This window comes from Pollicipes pollicipes, unplaced genomic scaffold (assembly GCF_011947565.3).
Source record: "Pollicipes pollicipes isolate AB1234 unplaced genomic scaffold, Ppol_2.1 Scaffold_7261;HRSCAF=8764_pilon_pilon_pilon, whole genome shotgun sequence".
In the NCBI taxonomy this organism is placed as follows: Eukaryota; Metazoa; Arthropoda; class Thecostraca; order Pollicipedomorpha; family Pollicipedidae; genus Pollicipes; species Pollicipes pollicipes.
Window position 1 is genome coordinate 4,743,539 of NW_023597054.1, and position 22,890 is coordinate 4,766,428.

Here is a 22,890-nt window from a genome sequence, read left to right on the forward strand (position 1 = left end):
GGTCCCTGACCGACACGGGCCCCTCCTTGTTTCGGGGGCCCGACCAAAGAAAAAAGCGGGCCCCGGCCCTGCCCCTGCTCGGGAAATGGGGCTCCAGGGCTCAGACCGACCCGGAGCCCACTGTTCACTGTAGTAGTCTCTGGCCGGGATGGAGGTCCGCATTGTTCCATAGGGTTCCCAATCGGTGCAAGAGGCTCTGTTACTGGCATTTGAAGTACCAGCCCTACGGGCCGTGGTCCTTGTGATCTACAGCGAGCTCTTCGGGCCCTTCATTGCCTGTCATGACTGCCCTACGGGCCTCCTCAAACACTGACCCTGGCCGACTCGGGCTCCTTGCCAACACTGGACCTATGTCAGACGCTGTTGGCCCCTGGACCAGACAGAGGCCGCTCATTGACTCAGGTGCCCGTCCAAAATAAATTTCCGGCCCCCGGCCTTGCCACCGGCTTGGGGAATTGGTCCTCAGGCCCAGACCCACACTGAGCCGACTGCTCATTACTGATGGTGCCTGACCTCATCGACTCAGGGGGCCTAATCAGCGTAAAGGACGCTTTGAATGGCACCTGAGGGTTTACTCCTGCGGCCCGGGGTCTCTTACACTCCCTCCGGCCAGTCTTTCGTGCCATTCTGGCCCTCAAAACTGGCCCTTAATGGACGGTCACGGGTGTTCCTTCGGCGTCTCGGGACGTAAGAGGGAGGCCGAGGGGGGCACGTGCCTCCTGTATTCTCCCCCTGCTTGCGCCACTGGCCGTGACGACTTCCGGACGCTGTATTGGAGAGCAGCTGTATCACCGAGTGGGCCAGACGTACTCGTCAGCAGATCGTCGCCAACGCGTCAGAAGACCGTTACGTCTGCGGTGGGACCGGTCCGCCTTGACAGATGAGGCCGTGCTCGGCTCGGCTGGACACGGGCCGCCGCGCGCGCCGCCCCGTCAGCAGGGGTGTCAGCCGCGCTCGGGTATCGTCATCAGGGCTCCGCCCCGCACCGTAACGTGCCGGCCCGAGCCACTCCACCGTGAGCCGCTGCCGACGGGGCCCGGGTGTCACCGTCGACGGTGGGGTCACGGAGCCCCGGCGTCACCGTCAACGGTGGGGTCACGGAGCCCCGGCGTCGCTGGGAACGGCTAGGTCACGGGGCCTCGTTGTCGCTGGGAACGGCTGGGTCACGGAGCCCCGGCGTCGCTGGGAACGGCTGGGTCATGGAGTCCGGTGCGGTAGTGCTCCGGGTCACAGGGTGTGAGAACGAGTGGATTGCATGAGACGTAATCTGGTGCACACAAATTCGGTACGGAGAGAATCGTGAGGAAAGGGTCTGGGGCGACAGGGTGGCAGAGACTCAGATGACCCCAACACATCGCAGTGTTCGAAATGGGAGGCTTCTGTGACAGGGTTTGTCAAAACATGGAAGAGCGGCTTTGGCTTCAGCTGTACAAACATAAGTCAGGCGACAGAGCATGAGTGCATATAGCTATATATGTATGTAATCGATCATCTGGGCATGTACAACCGCATTTCTGCCTGATGATGTTTATTTCATCAGGAATGACTAACACAGTAAGGTGCGCACCGCTCGTCTGCCGGCAGGTTGTCGTATTTCGTGCCGACCAACCAGACTGCTCCGGGTGCAATGACACCCAGTAGCACTTGCATGAACGGGCCGGAAGGCCGGTTGGTGTCCGGTGACGCGCTGCTGGAGGGCGTCGGCGCTCAGGGCTGGTACCAGCGCCGCCTGCTCTGGCTGTTCGTGCTGCCCGTCTGCTTCTTCCTGCCCGTGGTCTGCCTGAACGTGCTGATGCAGGTGACGGCACCGGACCACTGGTGCCACGTGCCCGGCCGGCCTGACAGCGTGTCCCTGGACCAGTGGCGCCAGCGCACCCTGCCGCGGTGAGTGGGGCGTCCGCCGCGCTGAGGTCCACCGCTGATGGTTGTGTTGTGATTAACGATGAATTTCCCGAGCCAAAGGACGTTCCGTTCGCCTGCGGCTATGCGGGAGTAAAACGATGAATAGCGTGCACTGTCGAGATCCGGACACACGCAGGGAGCGCGTCCACCACAGGAGCAGGCGATGCACCCCACGTGCTCACGACTATTTGTTCGAAAGTTTTAGAACTCAGTGCTCCCGCTGCCAATAACAGACAAATAAACAAAATCAGTGCCCGGAAGCCCCCAGGACCCAAAGAAACATACATAAATTTAACTTCGCGTAAGCAAAAACGATGGTCAGAGTTTGGTCATATGATAACTGCGTAATTAGTTCAGGTGGTGGCGCTGCTTTTGCAGACTGCTTTGTTATCATGTTGTTACCAGATTTCATCGGATCAGAGAGTACAGTAACGGGTCAATGCAACTGCGGTCAGAGATGCAGAAGTCATTCATCGCCAAGAAAAGAGCTATTACTGGGCCGTTGGCAAGGAGGTAAGACATGAACAGCGACATTTGTTATGCACCAACACGGCAATGTTTTCTTTTGCCCACACGAACAAGCTTACGACTTATAAGCATTGGAATCATCTTTTGTTATGAGCCCAAAAATAGCCCTGAAATATAATAGCCCCATTTAAAACCAGGCCAGAAAGCGCAAGATTGCCAATTTTCTTGGCCTGTGCCTGGCGTGTGTGCATAAAACAAAGCCGTGACCAGACCCAGTACAAATTTGCATTGCTCCTGCTCAATCTGCATTGCTTATCCGTGACGTCGCTAACCCCTGGTCAACAACACAGAATGTTCTGAATAAAAAACCTGGGATGCAGGCTGCCATTTATATCCGAGCAACATGTCATCTTGTTATGAATATCAAGCTACCTCCCCGAAATATACAGCGAGTCGCATAAAAAATAATATGGACATGACCGCTCGGACAAACGGAGGGATCAACTGCACAGAGCCCGGTCCCACGGGGGGGGGGGATGAGTGCGTGCCTCCTGACTCAACGGAGGGACCAACTGCGCAGAGCCCGGCCCCACATGGGGGGATGAGTGCGTGCCTCCTGACTCAACGGAGGGATCAACTGCACAGAGCCCGGCCCCACATGGGGGGATGAGTGCGTGCCTCCTGACTCAACGGAGGGATCAACTGCACAGAATCCGGCCCCACATGGGGGGATGAGTGCGTGCCTCCTGACTCAACGGAGGGATCAACTGCACAGAGCCCGGCCCCACATGGGGGGATGAGTGCGTGCCTCCTGACTCAACGGAGGGATCAACTGCACAGAGCCCGGCCCCACATGGGGGGATGAGTGCGTGCCTCCTGACTCAACGGAGGGATCAACTGCACGGAGCCTGGCCCCACATGGGGGATGAGTGCGTATCTCCTGACTCCGATAGGCCCAGGGCTCCCTGCTGCTGAACAGCGGCCGAGGAGTCCAGCGCCGGCACACGTGCTCACGAGCGGTGTAAGCGCAGCGCGGAGCCGGTCGATGCCGGCGCCGCTCGAGGCGGATACCATCTCGGTCCCTGCATACTTGTATGGCAGCAGTGCCTTATAGAGCTCATGCCCGGGCGGTGGCCGTGACAGCGTGGTTGAAGTTCGCGTGGCTGCGGCCAGGCGGAGGGCGGGGATGGGCGCACGGGCCCTGTTACGCAAACACTATATCGGTATATCAGGACTTAAGCCCACTGGTCCACCCAAATAAACAATAGGATCTTCTGGCCTGAGAAGTATGAAAATAGCCAATAGAGGTGGGCTTCAGATCGACATGCCTTGAGTGGATCGCTCTTCATTTTTTACAAGATATTCCAAAGGGCTTACGAGTAAATTTAGTTTTGTCCGGGCGGTCAAAGAACTGTCAAAGCGTCAGTTGGCACTTGTCACCTAAGCGGCAACCGAGGATTCCGCGGACCGCCCGCAGCCGACCAACAGCTGTTGCATTAACCAGTAACGGACCCAGGGGTGTAACTCTCTAAAATCGGCTGGGAAGCTCAGGCGAAAAGGTTTGCCAAACCTATCTTACCTATCTATCCCTGATTTGTAACCTATCTTACAACCTGATTCCTCCTTGAATTTCGACGACGTTTTTTTGTCCCCGATCCCGAAGTAACAAAAAACTTACGTAAGTTCTTCAGTGCACCAGCGAGGAGCATTATTCACCTAGATAAGGCAATAGTAATAGCTTTATTGCGCGGAGGAAAGCCAGGAGAATGGAGATATATAATAGAGAATACGGGAAAATTTAAAAGCAAAACTTCTGCTATTGTTTCGATAGAGGCATCTTGCCGAGACATCAACCCATCTATATTTCCATTCTCCTGGTTGTTCTCCTAGGCCTAAAGCTAGTACTGCTGTCTTATCTGTGTTAAGAAAAACTTGCATAGTATTTTGTAAATTTGACGTCGTTTTCCGGCGGAAGAATGATTTCACAGTTCAAGTTAATGTGGGCTGCTGTCCTGAAAAAGATTTCAAATGGGGTGCATTCACAGGAAAAACCTCTTCGTAAATTTTAATACGGAGTAACTTATGACTACCGCTGTCATTAATCATGCTATATAGCCACCACAGCCACGGTTATGCGACAAGACACTTGCCACTTGGGAAAAACATGTGCTAACTTTTATCTGCGCCACTGTAATTTTAAAAGCTACCACACCTTGCAGTAAATTGCTTTTTATCTCAATCCAGGCGTTAATCTTTGGAAAACAAATTTGCCAACACTTGCAGACTGGCTTAACACATGAAGAAGTTGGCATGACAAAGACGTAAGGTTGCAGGATACTTTTTGGTACGAAATTAACATGCCACCAATATCGATGCTTGGCGCCTGCTACCCAGTCATGTTATATGTGGCTTATATGTGGCGAGTAACTGCCCGTTGGTGACATGGCCATTACCTTGGCCTATATGTGGCGAGTAACTGTCCGCTGGTGACATTGCCATTACCTTGGCTTGTATGTGGCGAGTAACTGCCCGCTAGTCGCATGGTCATTACCTTGGTTGCCACGATCTCGTGCGTATACGGAGAGCGCTGGCGACACAGAGCGGTACGCACTTGAAGATCGTTTGCATAATTCGAGACGGAAAAATATGATGCCCTTTACATGCCTGGCGAATCAGCGACATCGCAGCAACCATTTCAGCGCATGTGCCTTGTTGTTTCGAACGCTGAATTTCGTTCACATGCATTCGGAATTCGGTCATTAATTTTAGGGTGTAGGAATCCTAGCCGCCTATAGCCGCTGCCAAAACAACGTAGAACAATCACATTTTCCTAGAGCATAGTGCAGCCGATTGACGCGATACAACACTTGTGCCTCATCTCAGTATAAAGTAGGCCAACATGAACCAATCGCGATGCGTATTAACTGACCATCCTTACCATACGTCCAACCCTGAACACCCGCAGCCCCCAGCTGAATGTAAAAATTCAACAAAATGGCCACCATCGCCGTGTTCGCAAGCTGCTGTCAGCGCTGACAAACGACATCTTCGAAAAGCCATTTGCTAGAGCTAACGATACCTTCTCAATGATGTTGATGTGTTGAGTACTGTATATTGCTTGTGGTCTGCCCGATAGCTTCGTTCTTCCATACAAACCAGAGAACATTCGCGTGCTTTGGCAATATCTCGTCAGTGAAGGCAAATTGGTAGAAATCGATGACACCAAGTATTTAATCTAAGCTCCCTACTATCCTACGTGCAACGTCGAAAATACCAGCTTGACAAGACACATTCCCTTTCGGTGTGCGTTCGTGATAGAAAAACCAAAAAACAAACACTTGCTGGAACTAGAAAAGGTAATTTCCCCGCTGATCGACTCAAATGAAGATGCCCCCCAAATAATTAGTGCCATGGAAGAGGCAGATGTAACTGAACAGATTAATATAGATATTAAGGAATGGAAACATTCCCCACAGGAAGGTGTATCAAGCAGCCTATGCTGAAAACAGTTCATCTTAATTTTTCAAGAAAAATGTAGAGCAAGATTGCGCACCATTCATATATGTTGTCATATCAATCTACAATGAAAGGCGTGCTTGCCGTTGAGATATAGCTGATTCAGAACGAGTGCACTGTCTTCTATGCTAAGTCTCACAAACGGGCACTACGGGAGGTCTCTGAGTCTAATAGAGGTTTAGAAATGGTACAGAGAATCACTAGTGCACAGCGCGAGAAATGTGAGCCGCCAATCACAGCCGCCGTATTGACGGCGGTGCTCGTAACCGTGTCAAAATGTCGCCCTACCCATGGGTGGACAGCATAATTCTTTAAACCTTTGAGGATTTTTCCCCTTTGCTTTTGGTTACGTCGAAGGAAACTTATGGACAAGTGCTTTTCTTTACCATAAATGTAACTTCTGTGTGTGTTCTTCTTAATGTTCTTTACCATAAATGTAGCAACGTTGGTCCTAAAAAGGAAAGAATAAGGAGTAGGCATATAAAAACCTTGATACTGATAGGTCTTTTACCTATAGCCTATAAAATTATTGCAAACACGATGGCTTTGTGGAAAAAAAAGGTGGTGGACCGCTGGATTCATTCAAGCAAGTCTGTCCTAGATGACTGACATGTTGATAAGAATTTCAGGCTGATTCTTGACCTGATGGAGTACACAGAGAGCAATACAATTAAACGATCGCTAGTTCAGCGCTGTTTTTTCAAGACCAGGACTGGACTGCAAGGTAGGATTGCATAAGCTCGGACTACGTAAACTAGACTTTAAAAGCATGGGTTTTCGGGCCCCACTTTCGATGTTGGATATCCGTATTTTACCCGACTCTAACACAGCACGCGAACAAATGTTAATAACTGCTACTCTCCAGAGTTCCTAATCGAACGTAGAAAATGACAAGGATGCCCACTAAGCTTTCCGACTTGTAGGTTAAAACTCATACCGCTGTTGCGAGAGTATGGACAAATGGTTCTATTCAAGGCATTTAAGTCACCGATGCTGAAATTTGGCTTTCAGCGGATAAAGGTGACTTGGCAGTGGTTTTAGACTGATTGGAGGACTCTATGCGCAATATGGTAGCTCGTAATTGAACACGTTTTTTGAAGAAACTGGATTTAGGCTTATCTATACAACGATTATCTGGGTATAGATTGATGGCGAAAATAATCAGCGGCCGTCCGTATGTCATGAATCAAGCCTATAATGGCGTATAAAAGGAGAGGTGCTAGACCTCCGCGGAAGAACATCGTGACTTGCACTAATCACTCGAGTGAAAGGAACTACAGACAAAATCGATGGCATAAAAAACCTTGCACCTATGGATTTAAAACGATTTGACGGCGCATGGCCAAGCACTTGTGAATACAGTTTTGTTATTCAGACTCCCATATCTCTTTTCTGCATTGGACATGCCTGTAAAATCATGCATCAACATTTAGCGCAGAGTTGCAAATATAAACGTTTGTATGTGGACGGAGGGACAACATAAGCGGCTGGCGTTTACGAATAAACAGTTCTTAGAATGCGGTATTAAGATCCAAATGCTGGATCATTTACCAGTGTGCTCAGGGCAACAGGGATTAAAAAATGGTTTCACTCAAAACTCACTGGTTGGAAACTTTTTGTTAACAGACAATTTTATGTTGGAAGCAGATTAAGTATTTTTCGATGTGCAATTAGAGATTGCCATACCCGTGGCAGAAATCTCGCTGGTTTCTGGGATGAGACCTTAACCGCATTAGCTCAAATGCATTGAAACGGAAACGCGAAGAACATGGTATTACCACAGCCATCGTCTTTTAATCGTTTCCTAGAAGTAAAATTGCATTGGAAAGACAAAACTTGCTGATGTTAAAGGCCAGTGTAGCTTTTCGTGAGAGAGTGGTACAAAGTCGAGGAGCAAAGGGAACATGTGGTTATCTGGATATTAGACGTGTAACACCATGATCAGCAAGCTAAGTAAAACACGGCGATCAATGCAACGGCTGAGAAGAGTTTGACACCCTCAACGGCTTGGACAAAGATGGAGTCTGGGAAAAATGCCACGAAGTAGGCATGTAGATCCGTGTCGGCACCCAAGCTGACTGGGGGGCTTTCATGCGAAGCTTAGTGGTATTTGGAAATAGTGGTATTACGTGATGTTCGACATTACGTAAGTTATTAAATGCATTTGTGAGAAACGTCATTCACATAGATGAGATAGTAGCAATAGTCTTAATCATCAGAGAAAAGTTAGGAAAATGGAGACATAGATGCGCTGCTATTTCGGCAACATGTCTTTATCGAGACGAATAGCAGAAGGTAACGTACGTTTTGATGATTGATTGCCAAGTGGTTGAGACGTTTTGGTAATAGCTAGGTTTTTTCAAAAGTGGTAAACGGGAATATCGAGAGATGGAACTGCACCTCCTTAAATCGTTTTGGAATTCACACCGATAGTAAGCGCGATCTCAGCCCGTTTTCCTTCTGGTTTAATCGCTCACATGGAAGCATGCCAAATGTGAGAGAATCTGGTTGAGCCCTTGTTTTTGATACGTTTAAGGACCTTTCAAGGAATGCAAGCGTGCGTTCATGACATAGAAGGTAGATCCGTGGGATTCATGCCACTGTGGAGTGACACAGAAAAGATTATGTGAGCGTTATAACGGAATGCAGCTATGTAAATTTGTTTCAGCTTGCTGTGTTTGTTATGTTATGTCTTGTGCAACTTTTAAAAAAATGCGAAAAAAAGAATTATTCCCAGCGCAGCTCACCCGGCAGACCACACACTGTCAGACATGACATCTTAGATGCGTACCGGCTGCAGACGGCTCTGGCAGGCTCGCTTGCTGGGCTCATACGTGCCGGCTGCAGACGGCTCTGGCAGGCTCGCTTGCTGGGCTCAGCGCCCACCATGCACACGAGTCCGACCGATCTTTGAATGCCTACCCCCAGCGGTAGTCGAGTTTTTGTCTGTCTGTGCGCCTGGTTTGGCCTGTCGTGGGCCACGTCCGCCTGGCTCAGGCCGGGACGCCTGATCACCGCCGCGGATTGTGGAACTCCCTCCAACCGCGCGGCGCGACAGCTAAATACCCGCCACGTACTGTGCTGCAGATCAGTCACACAGCCACGTACTGTGCTGCAGATCAGTCACACTGGTTCCACGACATAGGCGCAGCTGCAAAAACTACTGACAGGGATGCTACGGCATTAACGACATTATTTTTGCCGTCAACACTTATACGTGACACTAGTGCTAAGATATTACTTTTACTGCCAATGCTCATACGCTACATTAGCTCTGCACCGTAAAACTTCTCTTCAAAAGTGATATCCGTCACTTTCACAGGTGCGGAATATCTACAGTTCCTACTTATAGGCGACATTACCTCTATCGCAATGTGTCTATAGCCTTGAGATATGCATGGCCTTATTTATGTTGCAAAAATGTGTACCTCCTTTACTTATGCATAACATTACTTCCACTGCAAAACTCACAGCTATTAACTGTACACATTACTTCTACTTTGAATACCTACACGCAACATTAATGGGACGCCACACAAATTGTGCATCAAAAACTTATTCCTGTCATCGCTTATACCGCTAAAACTCAAAAGGCTTGACCTACGCACGACATTACTTAAACTATGAATACTTTTACGCGACATTATTGCTGTACGGCGAAAGTTGCGCTTTACCAACTTATACCGGCCACTGCTCGTGCTGCAAAAATGCACTAGGTCTTAAGTCATACGCGACGTTGCTTGCACATACAGTATTCACTGACCGGCATGATCCGGCACGGCAGGTAACGGCACGGAACGGAAGAGTACAATTTAACGGCGCGAAACGGACGCAATGGGACGGGACAAGGTAGGCGGGGCGGAACAAAGTAAGGTAGGTCAGGGCAAGACAGACGAAATGGCAAATCAGGGCAGGTAAAGGACAAGTTTGAGCCTGGGAGCACAGAACGGGTTTCGAGGTAGACAAGGTACACTGCCATTGTAATGTCTGGCCCTCTGCCTGTTTTGCCTGTCCTGCCGCCTGCCGCCCGACCCTCTGTCCATTCCCTTTTTAACATGCCCACCGTATTGCCCTGTTCTCTTGGATCAGCCTGCCCAAAGAGAGCTCCAGCCCATACCCCGCCCTATCTATTTCCAGCCCTGCATTGACCCTTGTCCGCAATTTGCCCCCAGCCCTCTTTCCTTTCGTATGTAGAAACTCCTTGCTATCATCAAAACAGTCCTTTGGTCTGTTCTTTTTGTTGTTTGTATTATATATCCATTTACTTAGATGCTCCGACTGATCAGGTCATATTACGCCTTGGCGTGTCCCCAATCATATCCTCTGCCTCGTTTTCTGCCTGCCATCTGTCCCGTACTCGCGCTGTTCTTTGTTCTGATGCCTCTGTCCTGCCATCTGTCCCGCACCAGCGCTGTTCTTTGTTCTGATGCCTCTGTCCTGCCATCTGTCCCGCACCAGCGCTGTCCTTTTGTGCTGATGCCTCTGTCCTGCCATCTGTCCCGCACCAGCGCTGTCCTTTGTTCTGATGCTTTTCCTCGGTCCTGTACAGTTTTGTTCTGTTCCCACCTTAGATAAGGTACAGGAAAATTCCACTGTTAAAGCTCTGTATCTGGCCATGTTACATTAAGGCTAGGAAATGCTGTCTTGCTGTGGTTTTTGCGAGACTAAAGGAGCTAAGCGATCAATTTTATAGGTTTAAATGACGTTCCCGCACCGATGAAACTCGTTTGGGAAAACTGGACTTTTTCATGCAAGTGTCAAATGGAATCACATTCTTCTTTCCTCCGAATAAAGCAGTGTCCCAGGAGACCAAGTCTCGGCAGAACTCGCACAGTGCTGTAATATTGGAGCACATCAGGTCACCACGCTCCGCCCAGCTCACCATATCTCGGCAGAACTCGCACAGTGCTGTAATATTGGAGCACATCAGGTCACCACGCTCCGCCCAGCTCACCATATCTCGGCAGAACTCGCACAGTGCTGTAATATTGGAGCACATCAGGTCACCACGCTCCGCCCAGCTCACCATATCTCGGCAGAACTCGCACAGTGCTGTAATATTGGAGCACATCAGGTCACCACGCTCCGCCCAGCTCACCATATCTCGGCAGAACTCGCACAGTGCTGTAATATTGGAGCACATCAGGTCACCACGCTCCGCCCAGCTCACCATATCTCGGCAGAACTCGCACAGTGCTGTAATATTGGAGCACATCAGGTCACCACGCTCCGGCCAGCTCACCATATCTCGGCAGAACTCGCACAGTGCTGTAATATTGGAGCACATCAGGTCACCACGCTCCGCCCAGCTCACCATATCACGACTTTCATTTCTTACAGTTCAGCCTAGCTCCAATCAGCATGCCGAAAGGTGTTTTAGCACAGCAGGCGCCATGAAATCGAAGAAACAGCGGGCTGTCGCAAGACAATCGTGGATGTTAATATACGTGGATTCCCAGCACGGGTGTAGAAGCGATTTGTTGTTTGGTACGGGACCTCCCAACTAGATAATTTTGCAATGAAAAGAAATGGGGCAAAATGGGCGGTCGGCAATACATTATGTTACATTATGTTGTCATTTTGTTGCGCATCACGCTTAAGTTTAGGCTGCAGACCTACTAAAAGTAGGCTTTAGGAGTCATTGCAGTAGAAGAAATGTTGTATCATAAGTGTTGTAACACCACGGAATGGCTAAACCTAGGCATATTATCTTGCCATATAAGCATTGGCAATACAAGTAATGCGCATGCAAGTAAAAAGTGCATGGTTTTGCAGTACTAGTAATGATTGGTGGTGATAATGATTGGTTTGAAGCGTGTGCGTTGCCGCAATGAAACACTGACAGCAAAATTACTGTGGCATATACAAAAAACTGCATAAGTATTTTCAGTGGGAGTAAAGACGAGCATATGTTTGTGAAGTATAGGTTGTATCACGTGGGACTAATGCTCGTAGCTATTTGAAGTAGATGTAATTTCGCGTAGAAGAAATACCAGCTCAGTTCTGTCGATCGCACTATTTGCGGTAGCACTAACGTGGTAACGTGGTAACGCATGTCATACCCGTGGTATGATCACTCTAGGCCAAGCAAGTGTTGTATAATCAGAGAGGACAAATAACACGGAATATTATAACAGAGTGCTGAAATGTGTTGTCAATCCTCTTTTCCATCATACGTACTCACTCAGAAAAAAGAGCGTGGCGTCCAGAATATGACCTTTACTGCATGTTTGTTTATAAAAAGACTCATTGCTTCCATACCTCGCACCGCCCTGCGTAAGGCGATATGATCAGGGACAATCTGATAGGTCTGTCCGGTAGATAACTTTGCCCGTGTATCCGAGCTGACAAATCACTGAGTGGGCTGCGTTGGATGCAGATCTGTCGACCTAAGCAGTGCGACCATGCGCTGCAGTCTCGGGCCGTCCGCTGACCATGGCGTCGGCGCCGTTTCCAGGCGGCGCCTTCCGGGTGGCTCGGCGACCCACAGCCGGTGTCTCATGTTCAGCGCCGCGCTGACAAACGCCACTGATGACTGGCGAAACACCACTTACGACGCTGGCGCGACCCCAGCTGCGTCTTCAAACCAAACGGCGGGCGTGACAGGTACGGTCACACCGCTGCACCTCGAAACAGCGCGGGCACCATGGCGACAATACCGTCGACAGCATTGATTGCCGGCAATACCGTCGTACTAGGCAAATACCGGCATTGCCGCTGGAACTGCGGTACGTTCCCGCAAAGCGCATGAAGCTTCATCTGCTCACCGTCCTAGGAACCCTCTATTATTGATAACGCCCTCGAGTTAACTCGTCGACTTGTAATTCCTAAATAATCCCCCCAAGCGCAAGACTGGCCAGCGTTACCGACCAGCCTGCTGTGACTTGTGGCTCGTCCGTACTTCAACTTTTGTGTCCTTGCTGGCAGCGTGCCAGTTCGGCTGGGAATTCGACCGGAATGACTTCTCGGAAACGGCCGTGTCGGCCTTCCAGTGGGTGTGCGACCAGAGCCAGGAGAGCACCCGGCTACTCACCACGTCCTCCGTGGGAAATCTCCTGGGCAGCATCGTCTTCGGTTGGCTGGCCGATAGGTGCGTCGTGCCGGCGTCACGTGCCTGACCGTGCCGGTGTCACGACCGGGTCTGTCAGACACGTCCGCTCTGGCGTCACAGTCGGGTCTGTCAGACACGTCCGCTCTGGCGTCACAGTCGGGTCTGTCAGACACGTCCGCTCTGGCGTCACAGTCGGGTCTGTCAGACACGTCCGCTTTGGCGTCACGGCCGGGTCTGCCAGACACGTCCGCTATGGCGTCACGACCGGGTCTGTCAGACACATCCGCTCTGGCGTCACGGCTAGGTCTGCCAGACACGCCCGCTCTGGCGTCACGGCCAGGTCTGCCAGACACGTCCGCTCTGGCGTCACGGCCGGGTCTGCCAGACACGTCCGCTCTGGCGTCACGGCCGGGTCTGCCAGACATGTTCGCTATGGCGTCACGATCGGGTCTGCCAGACACGTCCGCTCTGGCGTCACGGCCGGGTCTGCCAGACATGTTCGCTATGGCGTCACGATCGGGTCTGTCAGGCACATTCGCTCTGCCGGCACGACCAGCTGCCAAATAACAGCCCCTACCGTCCGCTACCACGTTCGGGATAACCGTCGCTGCTTTCTAACAATCGTCACGATGGAGGATTTTTACCAGCGCGCGAGGTGAGACCGAAGACGCCCATCACTTGTTTCCAGTCTCAAATCGGCAGGCGCTAACCTGTGATGAGTAGAACGCTTGGAGAGATGGGGAAGGTTTTAGGGTGTGAAATGCATAAGGAAAATGCAAAATGCAAAATGCAAAATGCAAAATGCATAATCACACCTTCTCACCCTGGCTGAGAAAACCGATAGTTCCAATAAATAACCAAATAGTTCCAAACCAATCTGAAACCAATAATTTTAAAAAATGAAGGCGACAGTGTCTTCCACACCATACACGTTAGAAAAACCTGTTCAGAGCTCTTATAGAGATCAATCAGATTAGACCATCGAATTTGTTCTGTGGACGACTATTTTGTTTCACGCATTTGGCAAGTAGGCGAGAGTAGAGAGAGCTGTATCAGGTTTTACTCTGTGCCCCTTCGGTCGTAACTAGTGAGATAAGGACTAAGATGGTTATATATAAAGGCAGCGATAGCCTTCGGCTTCATATTTGAATTGCATTGTTTCGAGCGAAACAGCCTGCCACAGCCTGAGGTAAATCGCATCACGAGGTGGGGAATTTGTTTTTTTATTGTTGCCCTTAGAATTGTCATATTGTCATTTGTCATATGCCATTTTGTCAGAGTAAGTTGCATCGCAAGCCAGTTTGATGCGTTGTGAAATGACAACCAGACTTGCTCGTCTGTGCTATTTGTCAAGTCGTCGTGATTATGACATGGCACATGTTTGCCCTTTTTATTCGTGTTTGTTTTACGACTACTGACACCTCGGTTTCGGTCACTCGGGCGGATGAAGGTCTGCATGGGTAATGTAGCTATGTTTTCTGATGACAGCAACTCATGGCAATCATGGCAGCCAACCATTGATAAGAAGTCAGTCAGTGACATGCTGCTGGTACATTATATCACTATATGCCTCATGATACAACATGCCTCATGGCGAGCTGATACAACAGGCACCGTTCGGCATTTTGAAAGAAGTTTGCGCCCCCTCCCCGAAATCCTTGGGAAGCAGACGCCACCTGTTTTGCAGTATATACGACAGATCCACTTCCCCACCATTCAGTATTGCATTTTCATCGTTCTTATTATGCCCTAAGCCCTTAAAGCCCTTTGCACCCATCGCCGTAGTTTTCAATGATATGCAAACACAGATTTGTCGCGATCATCCCAAGATGCGTGCATGTATGCGGTCGAAAAAAAACTGAAAGGTAGAGGGGGTTATTCTGCGTCGACTGAGTGACGCAAGACTGTTATCCGTCGCATATGTTTTGAATATATCCCCCTGACAATACTTGAAAAGCATGCAACTCATCCTACCCTCCCCTACATTATAATGTACGTGACTTCATACACTCAGCATACATCAAGCTCCAAACAAATGTGTCAACGCAGTACAATGACAACTGATTTCGGCACCACCACGGATGACGGCATCTTGGTCGTCTAACTGGGGGACTGGCGCGTCAAATGATTTTGCCATTACAAGTCGTCTGAGGGTATTTGGGAGTTGCAAGCCGTATTTTTCACCAAAAACATTTCTCGTATTTTAGCACGTTGTTGCCAAGCAGCGTTCCAACCCTAAAATACGATGGATCCTATGGCCGTGAAGTTCGCGACTTATTCAGATATTTATTCAGCGACGAGTTCCGATTTCTCTGAAGAAGATCTGTAGATCCATTATGGCACGGAAACATCGAAAATGACCTTTATTCCGCAATATCATGTGACCTTCGAGGTCAAAAGCCAGTTCAAAGGACGAAGAACTCGATATGACCCAAAAATTACCGCACCAATTTTAAACTTGCAAACATAAGAATAGTCACCACAAAAAGATCTAGCGTTTTTTTGAAAAGTCCTGAACTCTCAAAGTCATCCTTCAAGGTGAAACGCGGGCTCAAAGGACGGGGAATTCAATATTACGGAAAAATTACCGGCTGATTTTTAACTTGCCGATGTCAGAATACTCAACACGTAAAGAACTAGTGTCCGTCAGAAATTCATGAGCTGTTAATGTCTCCCTTCAAGCTCAAACGCTGGCTCAATAGACGAGGAACTCAATATCACCCATAAATTACCGACCGATTTTGACTTGGAAGCATCAGAATGCTCACCACAGAAAGAGCTAGCGTCCGTCAAAAGGTCCTAACCCTTTAAGGTCATCCTTCAAGGTCAAACACGGGCATAAAGAACGGGGAACTCGATTTCACCCCGCAAAATACCGGTCGATATGATAACTGCGAGCAGCAAAACATTCACAAGCCAAGAGCCAGCGTCCGTCAAAATGTCCTGACCTTTCAAGATGACCCTTCAAGGTCAAACGCGGGTTAAAAGACGAGGAGCTCAATATCATCCAAAAATTACCGGACGATTTTGAACTTGTAAATATCAGAATATTCAGCGCAAAAAGAACTGGCGTCCGTCCAAAAGTCCTGACCTCTCAAGTTCACCCTTTAAGGTCAAACGCGGGCAAGACTTTGACAGACGCTAGTTCTTTCTGTGGTAAATGTGTTGATGTTTGCAAGTTTAAAGTCGGTCGGTAAGCTTTGGTTGATATGGAATTCCCTGTCCTTTGAACCGTCGTTTGACTTTGAAGTGTGACCTTGAGAGGTAAGAACTTTTTGACGCACACTAGCTCTTTTTGTGGTGAATATTCTGATGTTTGCAAGCTCAAAATCGAGCGATAATTTTTGGCTGATATTGCACTCCCCATCCGTTGAGCCAGTGGTTGACCTTGAAGAGTGTCCTTGAGAGGTCAGGACCTTTACGCGGACGTAAGTTCTTTCTGTTTTTAATATTCGATGTTTGCAAGTTTAAAATCGGTCTGGTATCTTTTGGACGATATCGAGCTCCCTGTCCTTTGACCCTGCTTTTGTCCTGGAACGTCACATGATACTGCAAAATTATGGTCATTTTTGATGTTCTCGTACTATAATGAACCTTGAGACCTTTTTTGGAGAAATTGGAACCCGTCGCTAAATAAGTCCCCGAAGAAATCGCTAATTTCACGGGCATGTGAATCATGACTATTTTGCTATCGCTTAACGAAATCGTGCAATTTGTTTCCAAATTCCGCTACTAAAACGTTCCTCAGAATGGCTGCTGGTGTAGGAGATTCGTGATTGACACAACACACTCACCATTATAAAGCATCACTGCCACCAGTTCTGCCAACCTTCGCATGTTGATTTCCCCCTGCAGATGGATCGCACTGTAATTTCCACCGAGCCAAACAAAAAATGTTAATTAGCATAAGCATGTGCGTTCTTCCCTCTTATTGCAAACAGGACAATACGAGTGGTGTGTAGACCCAATAAAGTGTTTTTTCACAACAGCTGCATTAGAGAAATGCACATCTTTTCGCACTATTAAACTCTTTTGGCATCACTTTCTTACCTGAACAATCATTGTCAGTGGAACACTGTAGCTGTTTTTGGCTACTAAACAGACATTTTCGGTTCATTGCATGACGGTGCTCGGGAACATTGCATTTCGCTCTTCAGAGACTTCGGTATTTCCACTCTGGGGGACGCCGTCGGATGGCAACGCTTACCATAGAGCATCAGTCTTGCCCTACCATCATACAGAGGCCTCATTTTTGCCATCGTGTCGAGCTATGCGCTGCGCGTATCCTTAGCTCACAAGTGAGCAGCGCTGCACAGACTTAGCGTGGCTGACCGCCCCGACCGTGTAAACTGACTATGTGACCTGTCCATATAGCCCGATCACATGACTGACATAATTAAATAACTGCATGACCTGATCTGACCCTGAGACCCGACCGACCTTGTGACCTGGCGGTGTAACCTGGCGATGTGACTTATCCGTATGGTTTGTCCGTGACCTAGCACAGCGACCTGGCTGTTTAATCTGGCCGTGTGATGTGGACCTGTGCGTTTGCCGTGGCAGCTGACCGTTCGGCCTGGCTGAGTCACGTGATCGTGTGACCTAACCATGTGAGCTGAGCGAAGTGCCTTTGTACCCGTTTCTGCCAGGCTCGGCCGTCGCCTGGTGTTCTTCCTGCTGGCCGTCCTGCAGCCGCTAGTCAGCGTGGCCGGCGTGCTGGCCGCCCAGCCGACCGTGTTCATCGTCATGCGCTTCTTCGCCGCGCTCTGCTACCCCGTCATGTATCAGCTGGTCTTCACCATCGGTGGGCATGCGCTCTCCGCGTTGTGACATCGCTGCTAGGTCAGGATCATGCAGGGTACTCGTGGGCAGGCAGATCTGAATCACCTCTATTCAATGCATGTGACGCTGAATACTCTTGCGTCCATCACTTCATGTAACAGTTATGTCTGCCCAACAAATGTAATGGCTCATATCATTTCACAGTGTAATGCACTGTTGAAATGGCCACTCAGTGGTCCAACCTAGCCCAATGAACTGATCTGGAATATGGCCTTGGTTTATTGCCAATCTCCTTGCGAAGCCTTATGACACCTTATTCCGATACCAGTACAGTTTATGTAAAAGTCACATATCAAATAGTTTTGTATCGCGTTGTTCATAAGTCCGCAACGTCAGTATCAATTGAATCCGCATGATAGCAACGGCGTTTCACTGACCGTGCGCGCTGCGGGTCGTCGCGCCGTGGGCACGGACTTCGCCTGGCTCTCAGTCGCAGGGATGAAGTTCACTGGCGTCTCTGCCGCGGGGATGAAGTTCACTGGCGTCTCTGCCGCGGGGATGAAGTTCACTGGCGTCTCTACCGCAGGGATGGAGTTCACTGGCATCTCAGTCGCAGGGGTGGAGTTCACTGGCGTCTCTGCCGCAGGGATGGAGTTCACTGGCGTCTCTGCCGCAGGGATGGAGTTTACTGGCGTCTCGCGGCGTACCTGCTACGCCGTGGTAGTGTCCATGGCCTTCACTCTGGGAATGTGTGCCCTACCACTTGTGGCCTACCTGCTAAACGACTGGGTGCACCTGGGTCTGGCCAGCGCTCTACCAACGCTGCTCTTCCTGCCCTGTTTCTGGTCAGTGCACATCGCTGCTTTTGGCCAGTGTATTGGAAAGGCGGCGCGCGACCAGTACACCGCGCCTCGTGGCACTAGCTGCGTATGGTGCAGCAACGGGTGCCCTCTGTCTCCTTATTGACTCTCCCTCGAATGGCCTTTGTGGAAGCACTCAAGACCTGTTCGAGTACCCAACTGCAAAACAGAAGTTGAGAGGGTGATCTGAGGGTTTTAAGACGTCTCTTTCCAGGCATCACCCATGATCGTGACGTAAACGTATGACATGTTGATCCACTTCACCGCCCTCGGTATGGGGAAGCTCATGGCATGCATATTAGAGTGCGTCATCGGTAACAGAACCAACTGAGACAAAGAAGTTCTTTGACGCTGGAGCCCAAAATCATACGGCATAGAAAAGTTCTTCCCAAAAACCTACACTCTTGACGCGCCAGCTGATTGAAATATCGCTGTAAACCGACGCCCGGCGTTGCAGTCACCATGTGCTGGGCGGCGCTGACCGCCACAGATGACACCAAACCGTGGGCGGCAAGAGATACAACATAGGTTTCCATACGGAAACAAAGCTACCGAGCGCTCCATAAGCCGTCGTACGAATATGTCCCGGGCTTCAGTCTAATATGCAGACCAGGCACTGCTCGATCGATTGTCATACGAGAGAAACTTGATGTGCTGTTTGTCGGGTATGAACTCGTATGAGTTCGTTGGTTAGTACTGCTTTGGGCTTTCACTTCTCTAAGACAGCTCACGCGCTGCAAATAAAACCATGCATAGCATATGCATCAGAATATATTGCCTGACGTACAGCTTAAAATATCTAGCAAGGTCCACAACCTGCACCATGGGCGTAGAGGGGGGAGGGGGGGGGGGGTAAGGTGACCCCATGCACATCTTGCTCCTGGCCGAGCCTGCGTATTCGATCCACCGGCCCAAACAGGAGATGCTCAGAGGCCGGAAACCTGAAACGCGTGTGGGCGGAGATCCCACGGTAGGGGAAATACCGTCGCAGCTGGGCTCTATATATTGCCGAAGCTCCAGCTTCAGCCCCAGACGTTTTCGGCAGTGCGGCGCTGGTTTCACTCTGTGATGCGGCGGGTACCTGGTCACTGCTGCATTAGCCGCTGCCAGGCTGCTTGATACGCGGTGCTGCCGTCGCCATTCTGTGGTATGCACGTCTCCAGCTTTCCTGTCGCCGTGCTACTGAAGCAGAAGGTGGAGCCGCAGCACATGCTGTCTGTGGAAGCGCCGAGTGCTGATGAAGCGGCCCGCTCTCTGGTCCACCCTTTTTCGAGGGACTGTCCTCTATCCGGGTAGCGGGCGAACGGAATGGTGCGGCGGCAGTGACGGCGACGGCTGCCTAGCCGTGGCCTGCTGCTACGACCGCCTGTGGCAGACGCATTTAAAGCGGCTGCTATAGAAATACAACAACCTTTGAGTTGCTGAAAAGAAAACACAGCGCATCTTGTAATCATGCATGCATTATCAATTTGCACTTTGAACAATTGGGACATAGAGGACGATAAAGATTCGGGCGAGTGTAAAACGAATGGAAGTCGAAACGGGAGTCTGATGCTTTTAAGAATGTTATTAATTAATCAATTCCAGTAAACCTCCAGAGCAGATCTTTCTTAGACGTGACGCTGGGGATAATCTGGCGTTGCCTGAGCTTGGCCGTGTTGAGGCCATACCACGCCCCTTCCCTATCTGCGCCGAACACGCCTCGGTGACGATGCGCACGGCCCTCTCCACCGCCTGTGTGTGAGCCGAATAGGGAAGGATGACCAACAGATCCTGCACTATGTCCCGCAGCTCGCCGTCGCTGAGGTCTAGCGGTGGCGACTGTGAGACTGGTCGGCGCCAGATCATTTCGGAGCACCTCACGGCCTCGAAGTTTATTTCAGGGATAGCAAAAACCCTGGGCTGAAAAAGACCCCCGGTTTGCTGCTCACGTGAGGCGTGTCGCGTGTCGGAATCGCGTGCTCGCGGATCACGGTTTCGTACCCCGCCATGCCCAGCAGCAGCTGTTCCGGCCGGCCCCAGCACCCGTTGTTCGCGGATCACGGTTTCGTCCCCGCCATGCCCAGCAGCAGCTGTTCCGGCCGGCCCCAGCATCCGTTGTTCGCGGATCACGGTTTCGTCCCCGCCATGTCCAGCAGCAGCTGTTCCGGCCGGCCCCAGCATCCGTTGTTCGCGGATCACGGTTTCGTCCCCGCCATGTCCAGCAGCAGCTGTTCCGGCCGGCCCCAGCACCCGTTACGCTGGAGGACGGGCCGCACCTTGGCCTGTGTGTGCTGCGGCAGCTCGCGGAGCTGCACGATGTTCCGGAACAAGCTGCGTGAGCTACAGTCACAGATGCTGCTCTGCCGGATAGCGGACCATACCCGCACATAGTGGCCAAACTAGACGAGGTCCTTCTACACGTACTGGATGAGATTCTTGAGAGCGCTGCTAGAGGGCTCGGTAGAGATGTTAGTTAGGAGCGGGCGAGCGGCCACTGTTAACCAATTGAAAACAAAAGCTTAAGAAAAGGCTCGAGTTCGGTTTCTAGCTAGCTATCTATCTATCTAGCTATCTAGCTATCTAGCTAGCTAGTTTCGTCTAGCTATCGGTTTGGGCTCAAAACGCGGCGCGGGCTCAGTAGCCGGCGGGGAGAATGACTTGGGTTTAGTAGCAGACACCGCCTCACTGCCGGCCGAGCCGCGACGCCCCTCGGGCCGTCTGGTGATCCTCCGCGCCTCGCGATCCTCCCTAGTTAAAGTCGTAGCCCGGTCACATTGCCCTAGGGTAAGCTTCCGGTACCTTCACAAAGGCTTTCCCGTAGTAGTCATTTGGTGGTAAACAGAGGAGCCGGGTGGCCTATCATAAAATGCGTGTGCATTATCTGTAGCCTTTGGAACGCCTATTCAGACCATTGTTCGGAAGAAACGTTTCATTGCCGGCGAAACTAAACCAACAAACCCTTATCGCCCTCACAGCAAGCTTATAAACGGCAAATCATCATCACAGTGATGTCATCACTGTGATGTGTAAACAATCGCAACATTGAACCTGGCCCGCACTTCTGGAGCACTCTCACAAGTGCACAGCTTTGGGTTGTTACCAAAAATTGATGTTTTTTTATAAGCCTTTTGATGACCTTTTGCTGGCGGTGCATAACTCCACGGCGTAAAATATGTTGCGCTAATATCGAATACGATTTTATAGCAGTATCAAAGAAAAACTGCTCTCTCGTCACGAATATAAACATTGGTACAGTGCGACAGACGTGAAAGTTTATTACTAATCCATGTGTCAATGCAAAACTTTGTCTCAGTTGATTCCAAGATATTCATCCCCCTGATGATGCAGCAATGCATATGTCCCGACTGGCAGCCAATGATGATGCAGCAATGCATATGTCCCGACTGGCAGCCAGTGATGATGCACGAATGCATATGTCCCGACTGGCAGCCAATGCTGATGCACCAGTGCATATGTCCCGACTGGCAGCCAATGATGATGCACGAATGCATATGTCCCGACTGGCAGGCAATGCTGATGCACAAATGCATGTGTCCCGACTGGCAGCCAATGCTGATGCACCAATGCATATGTCCCGACTGGCAGCCACGATCCCATGTCCGAGCAGCAGTCACAGCCTCGTGGCCTTGCTGTCGCAGCCTCGCAGCCTTGCTATTGCTGTCGGCTATTTCAGAAGTCACCATATCAGGCAATGCACACTGCATAAGTGACGCCACAAGAGCAGTAGCAGGTCACTGCATGCTGCAAACTTTCTCCGCTGTCACACAGCGTCGACGAAATGAAATAGACAAGCGAAAGATGAAATGATGCATGTCGAATCCACTGGCTAGTCCCTGGCGGCCACAGGCTGGTAGTGATTCTCTCTGTCTCTGTCTCTGTCTTTGCCTCTGTCTCTGTCTCTTTCTCTCTCTCTCTCTCTCTCTCTCTCTCTCTCTCTCTCCTCTCTCTCTCTCTCTCTCTCTCTCTCTCTCTCTCTTCTCTCTCTCTCTCTCTCTCTCTCTCTCTCTCTCTCTCTCTCTCTCTCTCTCTCTCTCTCTCTCTCTCTCTCTCTCTCTCTCTCTCTCTCTCTCTCTCTCTCTCTCCTCTCTCTCTCTCTCTCTCTCTCCTCTCTCTCCTCTCTCTCTCTTCTCTCTCTCCCTCTCTCTCTCCCTCTCTCTCTCTCTCTCTCTCTCTCTCTCCTCTCTCTCTCTCCTTCTCTCTCTCTCTCTCTCTCTCTCTCTCTCTCGCTCTCTCGCTCTCTCTCTCTCTCTCTCTCTCTTCTCTCTCTCTCTCTCTCTCTCTCTCTCCTCTCCTCTCTCTCTCTCTCTC

General features: G+C 50.3%; 1 protein-coding gene across 1 annotated transcript in view; it reads left to right on the top strand.

Moving 5' to 3' along the window:
• The window catches only part of LOC119112557 (solute carrier family 22 member 5), a 34,717-nt gene that overhangs the window by 6,453 nt on the left and 5,374 nt on the right, over nt 1–22,890 (top strand). The window contains exons 2-6 of the mRNA XM_037236772.1: nt 1,585–1,884; nt 12,344–12,492; nt 12,814–12,976; nt 17,587–17,741; nt 18,396–18,564. Coding sequence (XP_037092667.1) covers nt 1,628–1,884; nt 12,344–12,492; nt 12,814–12,976; nt 17,587–17,741; nt 18,396–18,564 — 893 coding nt within the window. The 5' untranslated portion in view covers nt 1,585–1,627. The remainder of the gene's footprint in view (nt 1–1,584; nt 1,885–12,343; nt 12,493–12,813; nt 12,977–17,586; nt 17,742–18,395; nt 18,565–22,890) is intronic.